The following is a 19,147-nucleotide window of genomic DNA, read 5'->3' on the forward strand; positions in this document are numbered from 1 at the left end:
CGGAGAGAATTTTTCTCCGCTCCACCCATTATTCATCATATTAATCCAATATTAACCAAGTAGTCAAAATAATAAAACAAATTGGATAATTTTAACAATACTTTTATTTCAGTGGCTAAAACAGTTGAATAAAATTTTTATTATATTTATATTGGTTATTTAACGATACTGTACCACATGCGCAGTTATCTAGAGCCAAGAAAACTTGTGTTAGTGAGCTGTAATTTTCGCGAGAGGATTTCGAGATTTGCGATATAATTGTCTGAAATTCGCCCTACAATAAAATTGAAGAAAATGTTTGAAGTACCCAACCAGATAATTAGTCCGAATAGGATTCAAGTTCATGCACAAGTGAACCTCTTTAATCCTCAAGCTTTAAATTTCCATTTAATGAAACTCGAATTACTTACTGCGAATGGATGGACAGACTGATAATTCACTTCAGCATATTTCTTATGTGTTTCACACAATGTCTAGGTATTATGAAGTACAAGGCATCGAAACATGTTTTTGATGTAGGTGCAAATATAGAACTTAGCTAACGTTGCACTCAAGTTAATAAATTTCACACACTAGAAATCGAATCTGATTTGTCCTCTAAAGTGAAATAATTACACAATACAATTGTGAGCCAAACTTCCCACCTTATTTGTCATTTTGTTGTCATACAGGCTGCATCAATCGCTTCTTACATTTTGCCCACCTCTGTTTTAAACAGCTGTTCTACCCACCATTGCGTATAACGCCAAAGTTATAGGCAACTCAAATGTCACTAGTGTTGAAAGTGCTGTCCACATTGCACATTGACTTCCTTCAGTCACGAATTCATGATTACAATCGGAATACAAAGATTTTAAATCCAGATTGGGAGAAGTAACAACTCAATCTTGATTCAATTTAAAGGATATAATAATACTGGTGGTAAAGATTTTATTATTTCGCAAATCTGCAACCAGACCAGAAGCCGTCACTGATCTGCTTACTGAACCGTGTGATATGTGATATCTATGTTTGCTCATAGCAAAGAACAGAGAATAAACTTCCTTTTGAAGTATTTTATAGTTCATCCCTCCCAAGGAAGATGCTTAATGTAAGCGCTATACTCGAGAATACAACCCCATTGTTAGTAACCGTGTAGTTCCGACGCTGTCATAATGTTATAGGTAAAATAAACAATTGGTAGTATTTTCCTTGTATCAAAAGTACAATATGAAACTTTTTTACAAAAAAAAATAAATGATAATAATAATAATAATAATAATAATAATAATAATAATAATAATAATAATAATAATAATAATAGTAAACTGCCCCCCATTGAGGGTAGCCCTTACAGACTCAGTATATCCTCAAAAAATTATTATACATATGTAAACATAGATATTAAATGTTAAAGAATGGAAACGAAGAAAAGGGTGTGAAAAATTACAATTGCTATTAATGTGGCACCATGTGATTAATTAGGATTTGGCAGATTTTTTAACACAGTTATCACAATGTCATCCCTCAGAGATGTTGCCAGAGCAAACTGCCGTCGAAATTCTTCGAAAAAAGCTGGTATAGTCCCTCAAGCACCTATAAGCAAGCCGAATACCTCAACGTGAATTAAGGCATATTTCAGCTTGAAATAGTTGACTGTAGGCTCATAGATCAACTTCTTCTCAAGGTGGACCTCGGCTGACTGATGACATTCTACTTCAAAACGTATCGTGGGGTCCACAATGATGCCCTGTTTAGTGTCAGCATTGTACGCTAAAATATCTACTCGTCTCGTTGACTAGATTCAGCTAGACAGGAGATTTCTTCTTCTACTATCCAGCCCTTATTTCTTAATGCGGCAGCAATTTTGGATCTTACAAGATGATGTCTAGAGTTCCTCAAGAGCAATCCGTGTTCACAGAATCCCAAGACGTGTGCTAAAGTTTCAATCTCCGGGCAGCCATGTCTGCACCGGGTACCGTCGAGAGATCTGCCGGGAACGGAACGAACAGCTGCTAAATTTGCTGTCATTTTCAGGCTAGAAATCCATTCACTAGTCGAAAGTCATTTCTTGTTTGCAATCCAACTGTTGGCCGCTGTTATTTCGTTATACATCTCAACACTTTTCCCCGTCCTGAAAGGGTCTTCCGTGATTCATATTCACGACCTCTCAATTCTTCGAAATTATGAATGTTTTTGTAAAATAAGAGTATTCTCTCTGGACCAAAAATACAATATGGCGTTGCTACGAGTTCGTTTACATGATTCTTCACATCCCGTAAATGTTTCCTTAATTTCTTGTATATATAATATTTTGGCTGGAAACGGTCACTAATGCGGGTTGATTTATTAAGACTATATTCTAAGATCGCTCCAATACATGTAAAATATTATTTGGTATTTTGTTTGTATGAATGTAATAAGAGCTGATTCTGTACTTAGTTTCTTATTCGTAATTTCATTGTAAAAAGTAACTCAGTTCCTCACATTTTGGTTACCTATTTCTTTCTGTCGGAGTTAAATCTATGTTACATGGTTTAAAGGCAGCTTTCAGAATGTAAAATTTAAAGATACTTAACTGCAACCACCTATAAACTATAATACGAACCGCCACTGCAGCAGATGAAAATTCACAAAACATAAATAAAATACAGTAAAAACTTAGCTCCACAACCACTTTCGATCCTCCTTCTAACTGCTTAAAACTCTGTGTTTTTATTTCTTATGAGCTGATATAAAAAATGTTCCGCCTAATACACATTTCAGTGAATACGTATGTACAAACTCACAATACAAAGAATGTTCTGGATGAAATCACGAAGTTAAAATTTATCTATTGCTGCATTTATCTCTGGAAATAGCTGTTGAAACAATATCTTGACTTTCATTTAGAATTTAAAGAAAAATTTTACCCGTGTGGTATATTTTACAGTATATGTTACATTATAATATATGTTTTACATTTCTTTTAATCTCAAAGACTAATACCTAAGTTTCTATTTAAAGAAAAATTAACAAATCTACTGTAATTATAATTTTTATGACTTACAAGACATATCATGTAACTTATTATATTCATAGAACCTTCGATCTCGCTACCCGCTGCACACGGAACTGACATCTGATTTGTGTTGTGTTATTTCGTAATGAAATGAAACTGAGAGCTATGATATAACTTCACAAATACATATATCTAGAAAAATAAATAATCAAGTTTTCTTAAGGTCGAGGATCATTGACAGGTTATGTTTGATTTGTTCAGGCTTTTGTTATGCCTTGGTAGATAGGTACACAAATAGATTTACCCTGGACCGAAGAAAAGCGTTCATTCCCGCTAGTGCAACATAACGGTGGTTCCACTGAGTTACATGATTTTGTATGGAAATGTCTGAGGAAATCATAGGTCGGGTATTTATTATGAAACGGTAACGGAGGTATTTGGGGCGGATGGGTGGGATTATAGTTTTCGTAGAAATACTGTCTCTCGCATCTAGAGTGATGTGATACAATTTTGAGGTTATTCTCAATTATTGAAGTGCAGTTTTCTCCCTTGTGTTATGTGTAGTGGGATCGAAGATTCACCCTATACTCTATGTCTGTCACTCTTTATTCTTAAATGATTATAATTTTTTTATTTGCAAACTAATTCTGTTCAAGCTATTGTTGTTATACATTCCATTCCTAGAGGTTTTGTTTGGCATCATTTAAATATCCACATAAGTCCAATCATAGTCAACACATTTCATTAAACGAACTGGTACATTCGCTACCGCAGACTACAAAAAGTTGTGCGGAACATTACTGATCATGTTAGAGACTGTTGCTTCCTATCCTAGATCATATATACCCAGATTGCTCGGCGTTATAGGTTTTGACGGTAACAACTTTTGTCAGGTTTACTATGCTGCCATCTAGTTGTTAAGGAGTCACGTCATAACTCTCATTTGAATTGCATTAGAGACTGTGCTGCCATCTCGTGTTCGTTTACGGTGGACAGGTGCGATCCTGGCGGTTGTTCTCTTCAAAGTGCAACCGATTTTAACATAGGAATGAGCAATCTATGTGATCTGGGCTTCCAATTAGTCTAAGTTGCGTGGTTTCCTTCGATACACCTCCTGCTTGATCCACCTCAGAGGAAAGAAATCTCAACATGGGCTGCGAACGGACCATTCGTGTGCGTTACGTCTACCAATCCACCGACATAGAAAATGATCATGCAACCAATTGTGAACATACCTATACTTACAAAAAGCTTTTAAAGAGGCCGAAGTTCATTGCCACCCTCACGTATGCCCGCCATTAGTCCCTATCCTGAATAAGATTAATCCAGTCCTTAGCATAATATCCCACCTCCCTCAAATCCATTTTAATGTTATCCTCCAATCTACGTCTCGGCCTCCCCACAGGTCTTCCAATTAACACTCTATATACATTTCTGGATTCATTTATACGTTCTACATGCCCTGCCCATCTCAAACGACTGGATTTAATGTTCCTAATTATGTCAGGTAAATACAATGTGTGCAGTTCTGCGTTGTGTAACTTCCTTCACTCTCCTTGACTTTATCCCTCTTAGTCCCAAATATTTTCCGAAGCACCTTATTCTCGGACATCCTTAACCTCTGTTCCTCTCTCAAAGTGAGAGTCCAAGGTTCACAACCATTTAGAACTGATAATATAACTGTTTGATAAATTATAGGTTTCACTTTTTTTGTTAAAGCAGACTGAATGACAAAAGCTTCTCAACCGAATAATAGCAGGTATTTCCCGTATTTATTCTGCGTTTAATTTTCTCTCGAGTGTCATTTATATTTTGTTACTGTTGTTCCTTTGCTGTAGTCGCGCCAAATAATGTCCTATTCCGAGATTTATGTTGGGGTTTCCTAATAAGCTCTTTTTACGGTGATGGGTTGTAAACGCTTCGCCCAACCCCAAAGATAGAGGACCACCCCTTACAGGCTGTCCGCGACTGCTTATTCAATATATTCGCAGCTATCCCCCACATCTGGAGACCGTCTCATTTAACCACAACCTGAGGACATGTCATGTCGTTGTGATAGGAACCCAATTGCAAATATAACTTGCAAAATGTGGAGGTGCACCATCTTGCATACATTGAAGTTGTGCAATGTTACTCCATTAAAAAAATTAGGCCTACTGGCAGGGGCAGCTTTCGAAGGGGGGCTGTGGAGCTGCAGCACCCCCAGACAGTTGTGGCTCTTGTCCCGTTTTATATTGTGAAATAGATTTATTATACAGTCTCTATTTAGCGGCTCGAATTTTTAAACAAATTTCGCTCTCATTGACATGCACGCAATCGTTAGTGAAGTCACTTCCTCCCCTGGTGCTGCCAGAGCGAAACCAGAGACAAGTACTATGGGTGAAGCCACTTCCTCCCCTGGAGCTACCAGTCTCGTCTCAGATGCTTTGCGCGTTATTTTCACCCCTCCCCCTACTGCCCCTGCCATGAATCCGGAGTTTCCAGGCGCTGCATAATTTGCAGCAGTTTGTCAGTAGCGCGCAGTTTTAAATACATTTTCTTTAATGTTGTGAGTATAACAAGTGCAACAATGTTTAATTCTGTACAATATTTACAGTCTATTCAGTTCAGTACCTTAACAATTCAGGAGAAATGTGAAATTAAGTGCCCATCAGTTGAATCTCATAATGGAAAGAGCCACTAAACAAAATACAAATTCTCGCATATTTTTTGCTAATTTATCCAGTAACCCTGCTTTCTTCCCTCGATCTCCACACAGTCTGTATTAGATTATGAGTTTCAAAGGCAATTCCTTCAGCTGGGGCATCAGGATGCAGTTTTAAAATAAGAACAGTAAATGTTGTTCATGCACAGTAATGTTGAGCAACGAGATCTGTGAAAATGAAAACCCTAAAAAGCGTCGTAAGGTCGAAGGGATTCAGACAAGGGTTGCGGCAGCCAAAGGAAGTGTGTGACCTCATTATCACACAAGCTAACACCCGATTCCAGTTCATAGATAATTTGATATTAGGCCTATCTTCTCTTCTGTGTCAAGAAAAATTTGAATGCTACAAAAGTTCATTTCCTGAAAATGACCTAAATGTATGTGTGAAGCTTTTTCCAATGTTCGATAAAGACAAACTAAAAACGGAACTCACTGTGTTGTATCAGAGACAAGAATTCAGAAATATCAGTGACGCAGTCAAACTCTTGCAGTTTCTTCTATCTGAGAACTTGCAGGCTTCACCATACTAATGACAACTTCCGAACCAGAACGCTGCTTTTCGTGTTTGAAGAGAGTAAAATCCTATCTTAGAAATACGATGAGAGAAGAGAGACTGACCGCATTAGCTATGTTTTCCATTGTAAAGACTATGTTAAACGACATATCGGATTTTAATAAGAAGACGATTCAAAAGTTTGCAACCTACAAGACAAGGCGCATGGAACTAATCTTTAAATAAGGTAAGTTGCATGGTTTATTTTTGTATGCAGCTCCCCTGCATTCAATACCCACGAGCCGCCACTGCCTACTGGCTACACACGATTTTACAGCAGTTCCACATTTGTTTTGGCATTCATTGTGACCCGATACTACACTTATCTACAAACGCCCCTGCACCTTTTCAATTCGTGAGAATTCTCACCCGCCCAATAAGAGTTGTAGGATTACCTGTGAATCACTGCCTCATCAGACTGCAGTCAGCAGTAGCTATAACATACCAGTTCGTTTATGGAAATGTGTCCGCAATGGTGGAACTTAAGTGGATATTAAATTATATCAAACAAAATCTCGAGGAATGAAGTGTACAGTAATACTAATTAGAACAGAATCTGTTTGCAGATAAACAAGTTATCATTTGAAAATGGTGACTTATAAGACACCTGTACATAAATAGATATTCTGTGAATCAATACCTTTATTGTTGACTTGCAAGCAGCTGAAGTGAAAACGAAACAAAAATAGAATATGTCAGCAAATATGTTGAACAATTTTTATGTTCATAAATAATAACCGCACGGATTTTCACATAACTCGCGCAACACCCATTATCACACCAAGTTACAATCATCCCGGACCGCCAATTCGAGAATTGATCGACCAGTAACGTAGACCTACCGCTCTTTTTCATTTTTCCCCATACTTTGCAAATATCCCTGTCTCTGCATATTAATTTCAAATGTTTGTTTACTATTAAACTTATTCTTACTAATGCTATTGTGTTCATGAAATACACTTATCTAACACAGCAACACATCTGTTCACGACTTAAAAAGTAGCCTTCCTTGAAAACCCGTTAGTACTTTGTCACTAAAAATTCCCTCAAAGAAAAACTCCAATAATCGCTCTATCTATAGGATACATTCTTGAACTCATAATAATGCAATTTACAACCTTGAGAGCAGTTTTACGCAAGGATATCGACGGGAAAGTCTCGATACATTCTTCGCAAAAATCTATTATTATCGCACAAGCAAAATTTTATTACTGAAGTGGCAGGTCAATGAATTAAATCTTAGGTTAGGTACACCATAAAACAAGATTCGTAAATAACGTGGGGGGGGGGGGCAGTGATGATACAATTTTACGTGAAGCCTGCTGTATTCTTAATTCGGATAAGCTGAAAACCACCCCCAAATTACACACAAGTCACTGGGTGGTCCCATGTTCACATGCCATAGGTAATGGCATAATCATGAGAAATCTAGATTGCACACCCAATATCATGTGTTAAATTATTCGTTTAGTCCTTCAATTGTAAGGCATAACAGTTCCTAAACAGCTTAATCAGTACTGGTAATGTCAGAAATGGTGTTCAAGGAATGTATTATACATTTATTGTTATATTAACAATCTGATTGTACACAACTGGTCCCATGACTAATGAAGTTAATAAATTATATTGTCCTGGAAACAGCGTTGCATTAAATATGCGCATTACATTGTTATATTTAATGTTTTGTATTAAGTTGATAATTTGGTTTTCCACTTTGGCATATCGATTACTAACGTCACATGAATTTAAGGAAAAAAAAGAAGCAGCATTCTATTTTGTAATATAGGCCTACCAGTACTCAAATAACTGAGAGTTAAAAAATTACCGTACTTTGTTCGTAATTAAAAAAAAAAAACTACAATCGATACCATGGATACCAGCACATCGTGGAATCTCTGGCAACGAAACCACTGATCTTCTTGCAAAGAAAAGCTGTAAAGAAGAATAAAAAGTTACTCTTCACATGCATAAAAACAATAATTAAAAACAAATGTAAAGACCAACACTACCAAGAACTACACAAAAAAGCCAAGGACAAAAAGTGGAATATCATTATCAATAAGCCAGAAATCATCCCTTAAGCACCTCGCAAAATTTAGGCATCACAGAACACGACTGTTTAGCAAAGCACTTAAACAAAATAGGGAATTTACGATAACCCAAACTGCCCTCTATGTGATCAACAAGAAGAAATGACTGAAGGCCATCTCCAAACCTTATCTGCTTGATCCATAATAGAGAAATACTGGAGAGCAAGAGAGCTAATGGCTTCACTTCCAAGGGCCAAACATTAGACAACAACATTTATGTAAAAACTTCTCCGAGTTTAAAGTTTATGTAAAATAACTCATTTCTATAATGATTTAAATATCTGATAGTCTGCCTAATACTCCTTGACTGATAGCTCTTAAGTGAAGTTACCATATTCTTACCAGAACATTTTTTTTAATTTTTCATGTATTATTTCGTATTAATTTACAAGAAACTGGTAACATAAAGTTACACCCTACTCCTCAGTACAAGCAGAAAGAGCTGTCAAAGTGGAAAGTCATAACTTTACTTCTTAGATGTATTAACAATCGAACATTTTTATTGTTAAGATATGACTTCATGTGTTCAGAATACATGCCAGTTCTCAGTGCAACCAGTAATACCAATATTCAATACACGAAAGCATGGTTTGTTGTCTGAAGGACATGAAAAAATAAATTCATAAAATATGCTACATGTGGTATTTTCAAGAATGTTCGTAAGTTATTGTGGCATGTGCAGTTGCATGCATGTTTTTTATAGACTTAATTGCCACAAAACCTTAATTTCATTAAGTACCACACCTTCAATCCGAATCTGAAATAAATTCATCACTTCAGAGTACAACAATTTATTTTACGCAACTTTAATAAACAAATGTGGGATAGAAATGAAAATGCACCTTATTTGCTCGCAATAGGCAGCCATTTAAGCAGTCATGCAGAACTTCCACCATCAAAGATTAGGACTTACAACTTGATCCATTCTCAAGAGTGCTTTTTTTCATCTTTCTTTAGATTTACCAACATGCACAGAATACACATATTTGTGTCCTTGCATATGGGTATATGTTATAATTCATGGATATTTAATCTGTGCCTGTAAACAACTAGCTTTATCTGCTTCCTTCTTTCCTTTCTTCAGCTTTTATAAAGAATACACATTACACAAAATTTACCATGTTGTTTTTATTTTCAACACAAGAGATTTTATGACATTGTACTTTTGACATGGGCCATTTTGTATATAAACATTTATAATAGGATATATAACCCGTATGCAATTAATACCTGTTGTACATTGTGGGCCATGACAAAGAGTATGAATATGGGCCTTGTCTGAGTGTGAAAATAAATTATTCGAGCAATAAGTATAGGAAAAAAAAAAATTAAACGTGCGACAATTAGCAGGAGCAAATCTCTTCAGTGTTACAATAGCATTAAATGCCACATAATGAGATTCACAACCAAACATCACAAGTTTCATCTCACAGATGAAACTACATGTAACAACACATCACAATACATACATTTGCAAACATATACATCTTAAATATATATTATATATTTTTTTCTATTGGTCCACAAATAAATCTATAATCGCTATCGTATATAAATTAAACATTTACATCATATACAGCATCATTCAAAAAACATATTATTGCACACTTCAACTCTACTTTAAAGCCCTGTATATAATAAACATATGAAAATTATTTACCAGGTAGTTCATAATCAGTCATAGTGTACACTATTATGTCAAATAATAATGAAGAGACATACAAACATTTATAAATAATTATAATACATAAATAATATCGAACACACAGACACTTTAACTTGAAGGAGATTCTTGGTTTCCCAGTGGTTTTTCATGTATCTGCTACATCAAATAAGAGTCCAACATACGTGAATGAATGCAAAGGAAAACATTCAACGATATATGAATGAACTAACAATGAACATATCTGATCTATTACACTATATTTTCCAGCTACTGTCTTCTATTTAACATTCTTCAACATACATTTTGCCCACTTATATAGATAACAACAAAACAATAACAAATAAAAAAACAAACATAATTCATAGTAAATGCATGATATGGTGTTCTTCTTTACATCATTTTATGGCATAATTTAGTAAGTTTCATCAGTTTAAATTATGGAAAAATTATTTTATAGATGAAACAAACATCAATAAAAGTATCCTATTTTACACCGACAATATTATACTAAGAGTTACACTTTTAAAAGGAAAATAAATGAAACACACTTTTCTAATTTAGAGTAGTCCCATATAAAAATCAGCATCAGAATTAAAACATTTCTTCTTACACCAAAATGTCAGTCTCGAAACCCCAGTCTTGTGATACAGTCTTCTGATACTTGTCCGATTTTAACACATCAACATTACTTGAAATGCAGTGAAGAATAGGAAGAAGCTACAGGCCAAACATAAAATATTTTTCTATGGAATTCAAATAACAACAATTAAGTCAATTTTGTAGTACGTTCTACAAATTTAAAACATTATCATACTTAAAATTTAAAAAATACACCATTTATGAATCTTTAATATATTCATTTCTTCTCTATATATATCTCAAAGGTTAGTTAAACATTCTATGATTCCAATTAATCATATTTAAATTATGTATTTATATTATATGTAACAGGCAAATGAAGTAATGTTATCGTCAACATGTTACGAGAAACAGTTTACAATGAATAAAGATTATATTTTTTGTGCCAATACATATCTGTAAACTTTTACATCTTTAAGAAATTTGAAAACAGTTAACAAAGAAGATATGTAACAAATAATTAACATTCTTAAAGTATTACGATAAATAGTTCACAGTGAAAAAACGAATGAACAAATTTTAAGTGTCTGAGGACAGAACAGTAAATTTTATCCTCAAAAAGTTGAGGAGCTGCAGATCACATCAACATTTTCTAACAAATAAAAGATGTATTTTTAGCATGTGACACACCTGAATCAGTGCAACTCAATTTCTCTGTAACAATGAAGACTTCACAAAATCAAATGAAATTAAAGATTAAATTACTATCATTTTCATACTTCTTATGTACATTAATAAATAGAATACATATCTCAAAGACAAGAGTACATTAGTTGGCAACAGCAGTATGTATGAAAAAAATACATATGCGTTATATATATATGAGTAAATAATATTCAAAGAATGATCGAGTATAGTATTTTACACAAAGTTGACGTAGCTGCACTCAATTATCTATTTGACGAATCTCACCATCACAACATGTTATGCAATTCCATACTACATAAATGCATAAGATTTGAAAAATTTGTTTATAGTATAGTAATATATTTCTGATGACTACAAGAAAGTAGCAATGTTATAGAATGGCATGCAATGCTTCAAAAGTTCACAGTTCTGGAATTATAATAGAATGAATGGAACGATTTATACAAAATAAGTAAAAAATGAAGATCATAAACTACAGATCCGAAGTGAGTAACAAATATATATAGCTTATAAACAAATGTAATTCGATTCACATATAAGAACTTTCATCAGAGATCATAACATGTTCAGTAAAGTGTCAAGGAATACCAAGATTCTCCACATGATATGTGGGGAAAACAAATTTTCTGGCAAATGAAAAATAAATATTAAATTCCCGAAATGATGGAAATGGACAACAGCCTTATCTTTTACAGCCAATTGGTGGATTTTTTCACTAATGCTAATTTTGCTAATCTATCTCTTTTTTATTGGGCAGATCTCTTTACTATACACAAGGTATATAGCAGCAGAGAAAAGAGAAATCACACAATTAATACATTTTGCATATCATAGGACAGCCATCTTCTAATAATTAATTCATTTTTTATTTTGCTGAACCTTATTCAAGTTCACTAATTGATATAAAATAAAAATGTTTTAAATGGTTGACAATTTAATCCCTTTGCATTCAGTATGAGTGAGAAATCACAAAACTATCAATTACACAACCATACCGTTACCACGGAATTTTAACTTCTGGCTACCAATGTCTCGCTTTTTCCTTACTAATGAAAAACCAAGGATGTATTATTTTCAGCTTCAAGTATCTATTAATAGATTTCTATCTTAGAATATAAACCACAAAATGTATTGGAAATTCCTAAATACAAACACCACTAGAATACAAGTATAACAACTGATGGAATAATACAGCATAAAAGTTCAAACATAACTTTTACTAATAAGCTGAGGAAAACAACCTACTTCAATGATATATAGCAGTACGAAATAAACAAAATCATCAATCAATCTTATACCGAAAAGTCTACCCAAGTAATATAAGAGATTTAGCAGACAAACTAAAATCCATGTAGGGCCAACAACATATAGAAATGATACCAATCATTCTCTCAAACACAACATTCAAGAAGCTATACTACAGTTTAAAGCAAAGCTGGGCACTGGGAGCGATTCCAAACTCTGAATGGGAATGCTTAATATTCATCCGTTATGGCATCAACTCTGCACGGTGTTCGGCGGGGAAGAAAGGGGTTGAAGAGAAGTGATATAGCTCCCCGTGAGAGAGTAGAATCCGCTCGTGGTGCAGAAATCTGTCATCCTATCAACTTCTGCGATATTTCATCAAACTTTGAATATCTCACAAAAGCAGTAGAGTAAAAGGACAGGAACATGTCTACAAGACCGTTCTTATTTGTTGTACTGTGGCCATCGTAAAGTTACAGGCCTTACACCAGTAGCTGTGACGTCACAACAGACATGCTTATGCCTCGCACACGGATAGCTTAATTCATATACAGATACAATTGTTTTTTATGTAATATGGCAAAAAATGAAGTCAAAGAGTTCTACATATAAAAAATTCAAATAAACATTTTCAAAATTAATTTTAATATAAGAAAATAATACAGTAGACTACTTCAAATATAGTAAAACCTCAGATGAATTAGGCTACTCACATTGACCGTAGGAGAATTATTGTGCTATAAATGTCATTATTTTGCATTTGAGTGCAGAGCATTGTTATTAATTATTTTTGAGTAATTATTTCCTAAAATGTTTCCCAGAATATGGCAGATCTTTCTAAGAACGATCATTAACACCACACCACAAACAGTACATTTGTCATAAAAATCAAATCCCATATCTTCGACTTTCATTTCAAAAAGGTTTATAAACATCCTGTGAGTTACGCCGTTCAAAAATACACTTTCAAATTCAGAGGATATCAAAGTCTGAAATGATGTGTAGCTCTCCACAACAATTTGAAATATGAAATCTGTAGGTTGTTTCAATCCCTCTATACATCACTCAAGTAAATATAAGTCTTTTTGAAGTGTCTACCCGAACTACATATATGAATTTATTTTATTTTATTGGATTATTTTACGACGCTGTATCAACATCTAGGTTATTTAGCATCTGAATGAAATGAAGGTGATAATGCCGGTGAAATGAGTCCGGGGTCCAGCACCGAAAGTTACCCAGCAACATATATGAATTTTAGCAAAATGTTAATGCAGACATTTACCAGATTCAAAATCTGCTCGATGTAAAGCACGAATCCATTTTTTTCGTCTTTATCAGAAAGAAAACCAAATGTTGAAATGGGCCCTTCCTTACTTAAGCGGTAATTACACATACAACCTGGCACACTACACATTCGTCCCATTTTGTAAATTACAGCCAATACCACTGACAAAAATAAATACTGGTAACTGAATATATAATGTTATAGAAGTTCAAATTGTTCACATAATCTAAAAATGCTTGCCTTCGTAACAAGCAAGCCACCACAACTCAAACGACAATGCAACACTAGTACAAACGTTGAAATACAAAAATATGTTCTATTAATGGTTCATATTAGTTACCTACATTTTTTAAATCACTGATGAACACACTTAATGCATACATTTAAATCACAATATTACGTCATCATAATACCAGTACAGACTTCCATGCTTTCTGTGATTACCAAAAGCATGCTTTGTGTGACGTCATACAACCCAACCTGTCAACAGAATCAGGCCAGAACTTCACAACTGCCGTTGTACTAATAATATGACGAGAAAAAGTAGTAGTAATAGTTGTAGTAGCAGCAGCAGTAGCAGAAATAATAATAATAATAATAATAATAATAATAATAATAATAATAATAAGAAGAAGAAAAAGAAGAAGAAGAAGAAGAAGAACGTTTAAATGAAGGTGCAAAAATATCCAATGGCTAATTCCATCCAAATCCTCTTCCCCCCACTATTTCACTTTTCCACATTGCAAAATATAGTCTGAAATCTTTACCATCAGCATTTCATTCACTATTTAGTGCTTACTGAAGTTAATCACCATGTTTTTTACATGATATATTAAAAAGTAGATACTGCTCTCATATGTGGGTTGATCACTGAGTATCTTACAGCAAGGTCACACATTTATCAATTACTATTCATAATTCCGTTTTTACAGTTTTTGCAAAAAATGGAAAGATTTCTATGTTTATTTCAAATCATGCTTTCCTGAAGTCTGAATAGAGTAGTAAGTGGTGTTGTAACGAAGTGTCACTTGACATACCACTGTAACATTAAAATACCCAAAGTTTATTTTCTGGAAGAAGAGGATGGACTTGCAGGATGTATCTCGTTTTTAAATCGAAATATCCCTTGTCTAACAATTGCAACTTATTCAAATACAGTGAAACCTCTCATTTACGGACATCGAAGGGACGTAACAATCTGTCCGCATCTTGGAGGTGTCCTTAATTGGGAGGGAGGCTCCCCAATCTAACATTAAATTTATAATATGCATTATGTATCCCTTCACGCTTTAATGAAATGTATTACTATAGTTTAATTCTAAATACAGTCTACTGTACTACAGTAAATTCTTTGCAACTTTGAACTACAGTAGATAAGACCGAAAAAGGAAAATACAGTACTGTGTAAGGCAATTTTATTCTAGGTCTACAGTTATGCAGTACTGTAATTTAGAGTTTCCAAATTAACCTTTACGTTCAGGTGCCATGTCTCTCGAAATAGAACAACTGATTGAAGTGAAGAGAATAATCCTACTAACCCTATCATGTGTTGAATACAATTTCACGATCGCGGAAACCTTGGATCCATCAAACAGGTTAAATTTTATGATTTTGTTTATCCAACCGCTTCCAGTTAACAAGGGGTAGCCGGCTGGGCTAATGGTAGCCTATGAGACCCTTACTGTCTTCTTTCATGTTAAAGAATTTCTGTACAGTTCTCAAAACTAAATGTTAGATTTTTATAACACATTATGTCTTGAAATCCAAGTTCTGTCCGTAGTCAGGAGGTAAAGCAAGCTGTAGGACTGTGAAATAGCTGTCCGTGTCTGAGAGTGTCCGTAAACGAGAGTTAAATTCATAATTATTTCTATATTATTTCAGTTGGAACATAAAAATCTGTCCGTATCTTGGAGGTGTCCGTAAGGAGAGGTTTCACTGTACCGCACTACGATCCAGTTGTTTAAAATAATGATATGTTAAAGGAAATACAGTAAAATCTCGTTTTAACATCCCTGTTTTAAGGAGTAATTTCAAAAGTACTAGCAGAAGTACCTACTGTAAAACCAATGTAACTGATTCCTAAAGAACATACTCCATTAAATTTGCGAATATAGACCCCACCTTTTTTGAGCAAAATTCTGAACTCTTTTCAAGCATTTCTGACTGATTTCTGTACAACTGTGGTCACATCAGAGTGGTAATAGCAGCAATATATCACGACCAATATCTCAATAACTAGTAATTACCGTATTTAATCGCATAATCGTTGCACTTTTATTACTTTTTTGACATGAAAATATACAGTGCTACCATTACGTGAAGAATAAATTAAAATGGTAACGATTGGTCGCGTCAACTCTCAGTGAGCTTCCATGTAACGAGGGAGTGTGCAAGCAAGCAGAGTCAAGTTGCGTGATTCGTAGCAGAAAAGGGGAAGGAGAGGAACTGTTATTAGCAGGCAACGCTGGAACTGTAACATGAATAATACCTTAAAGAATAAAAATTACTGTGGTGTTATTGAATTTAAAACACTTTTTTATTTATTAAAAACATTCACAGTATTGTTGAATCACATGTACCAGTACATCTGATACACTGAAGTCTGACTACTGGGCCAGTCTGCAGAAAGATGACTGGTCTAGGCCAGTCAAGGGCATTCGTAGCACTCAGGACCAAGAGGAGCATGACAGGTACCCCCACTCTTCGGTTACGGAGTGCTGAATGCAGTTCGTTTACTACTCCTGAACAACTGCACGACTGTACAGGTTCGAAATGGACGTTTCTGGTAAAAGAAGACTCGAATGTTTCGAAAGAAACGGGAGAATGCTTATTTCATGCTATTTAAAGATGATAAAATGCATTGCCTGTACTGTAAAAAAACAGTTACAAAATATAAACGCTTACAATGCACAAAGGCACTACAAAACTCATGCAGAATTATTGGCTTTGAAAGATATGTATATTTTATAGACTTATTTCTCACGCAATTCCTGTTTACTGTGTTATCTTATGCTTAAACCTAATTTGAATATAGATCGCAGGCTTATATTATGTTTCAGATGGTGATAGGAAAACAAAATATATGGATCTGGTGAAAGATTTTAATGTGGAATTGGAAGAAAACTCAAATTTCAATCCTGCATTAGAAGCAAGCTATGTCATTTCATATGATATAACACATTCTTTTAAATGTTTTTCTGATAGTGAATTTGTTAAAAAATGCTTAATTAAGGCATCAGATGTTGTGTGTCCTGAAAAAAACTTAAATATTTTTCAACAGTTAGATTAGCTCTTTTGTGCACAGCTACATAGTTAACATATTCCGCCATTGCAAGACTGAATCCATGAGAGCATCTCAGTAAGAGACACACCATGACTCTTGAGGAGGGTGGGGAATCTACATTCGCCTTTTATGCTTCCCCTCTTGTACCCATGGCTGGTCTAGGCCTAAAAAAAGTATTTGAACACTCAGAATCAACAATTGTACTGAACTGAAGACATTTCTGGCTACTGGTTTGATGCTAACATCTCACACCCCCATTCCATTCACTTTCGTCAGCTGCTGCTACTGTTTCTCGCACATTCGATTTTGAACGTAAAGACACTTTGTGTTGCAGTGGTGGCACGTTATTTTTAAATAATTCTTGATCGTGATAAAACAGAAATATCCATGCGACAATTATGCAGTGAAATTGTTAAGTCCTGACCAGTTTGTTTATAAATAAGGATGCGGCCATTATGCATGGCGACGATTATGTGATGAAATACGGTAATTAATCCAGGCATGACAGCCCATACAGAATCCGAGGATGATCGCCATCTGCTAGCCTAAGTCCAGCCAATTGTAAATTTAATTACAGCATTTAAAAGTATGTTATTATGATTTTGCAAAAACATATTGTGCATTTGCGAAAGTTTGTTAATATGTGTTTGCTAATAGTAAATTTAATGGACATTAAGAATATGCAAATTATAATGTAGTTAAATGATCTAAGGGAGTTTTATTTTCACTTCCGGACCTTTATTTCTTCATATTAAATGAAAACCCCCTTTTAAGGAAGACCTGCATTTAAGAAGAAAGAACAGTCCCACAGAGATTTATTAAAAAGGATTTTACTGTAGCAAAGTGATTTCTCATTCATACTGTTTCTTACAAATAAAAACAAATCTTTAGAAGTATTTTAAAGTCATTCATACTGCACGAGCAGTGTGTGATTTCTTCTTTTTTTTGTTTTTTTTTTGTTTTAAGTACTACTCTAGGACACAGTAGAAAAGTCTTATTTTGAACCAATTAGAATATTCCATAGGAATTCAAGCACAGCATGTATGCAAGTTCACAACAAACAGCGTTATGGTGTTTGATGAAGCTTGACCAGCTGATAGAAGCAGGAGGGAAAGAGTGTATGTACCATTACAACTACAGTACCACACATGGTGATGGTGTCAAGGCGCAATGATCATAAAGATACCTGGTGATGAGTTAAGTGGTGATGCAGACAATGTATAGGGATGCCATTCATGTTGATATTTCATCAACACGATATCAGACAAATGAACTCGATATCGGGTAAATACTATCCAATGTGAGTGTTTCGACTCAATCTAGCCTTATTCCCTCCCACCTTCATTTACTTACGAATAAATTATCTAAAGTACATGAATATAATTTCTTAATAATAAGGCACTGATATCGAATTTCTTGGTATGATAATGAATGTGAAATTTCACATCAGTTGGCATCCCTAATGGAAAGAGCGACTTCCACTCTGTTTACGGTATGGCCTCCAGGCAATCTCGAATGTGTGTCCAAGTCTGCAGACCCTGAAAAAGAAAGACAGTGATATTAAATTACGATAAATAAATTTAATCTAGACAAATTAGGGTTGTTACAAAAAATAAGTTTATAATTACTTCAAAAATAATATAAAATTATGTGTTACTCATATAATCTCTAAATAACATGTTGTGAGCCACCCATGTCTTAAATAAAACATTGGTTTCTTCCTATCAACAACCTTAAAGGTACGGTCACAAGTCGCTACTTTTGCAGCGCTGCAGTGCAAAAAACTGTGCAGCTCTTGTACTGTGATGTGTGAACAATAGTGCAATCCGAAAAGCAGCAGCTGCTGAACCTGCTGCTCGTTGCCTTTTCATGCTGCGCGGAGCTTATAAGTAGCGACGTGTGAACAGGGTTCTCAGGGTTGCAGCCGCAGCATATCAGTTTTGTTGAAACTTTTGCAGTGATTGCGACCAGTGTTGGCTGATTCAAAATTATTTAAAAAATAGATGAAATCTGTAGAATTTGCAGTAAGTCCTTTAAAATGCTGAATACGA

At 34.6% G+C, this 19,147-nt stretch overlaps 1 protein-coding gene across 1 annotated transcript in view; it reads right to left on the reverse strand.

Annotated features, from left to right (window-relative positions):
- Positions 1-7,775: 7,775 nt before the first annotated feature.
- The window catches only part of LOC138703589 (sorting nexin-4-like), a 34,404-nt gene continuing 23,032 nt past the window's right edge, over positions 7,776-19,147 (reverse strand). The window contains exon 10 of the mRNA XM_069831601.1: positions 7,776-18,634. Coding sequence (XP_069687702.1) covers positions 18,584-18,634 — 51 coding nt within the window. The 3' untranslated portion in view covers positions 7,776-18,583. The remainder of the gene's footprint in view (positions 18,635-19,147) is intronic.

Source organism: Periplaneta americana, chromosome 7, assembly GCF_040183065.1.
Source record: "Periplaneta americana isolate PAMFEO1 chromosome 7, P.americana_PAMFEO1_priV1, whole genome shotgun sequence".
NCBI lineage: Eukaryota > Metazoa > Arthropoda > Insecta > Blattodea > Blattidae > Periplaneta > Periplaneta americana.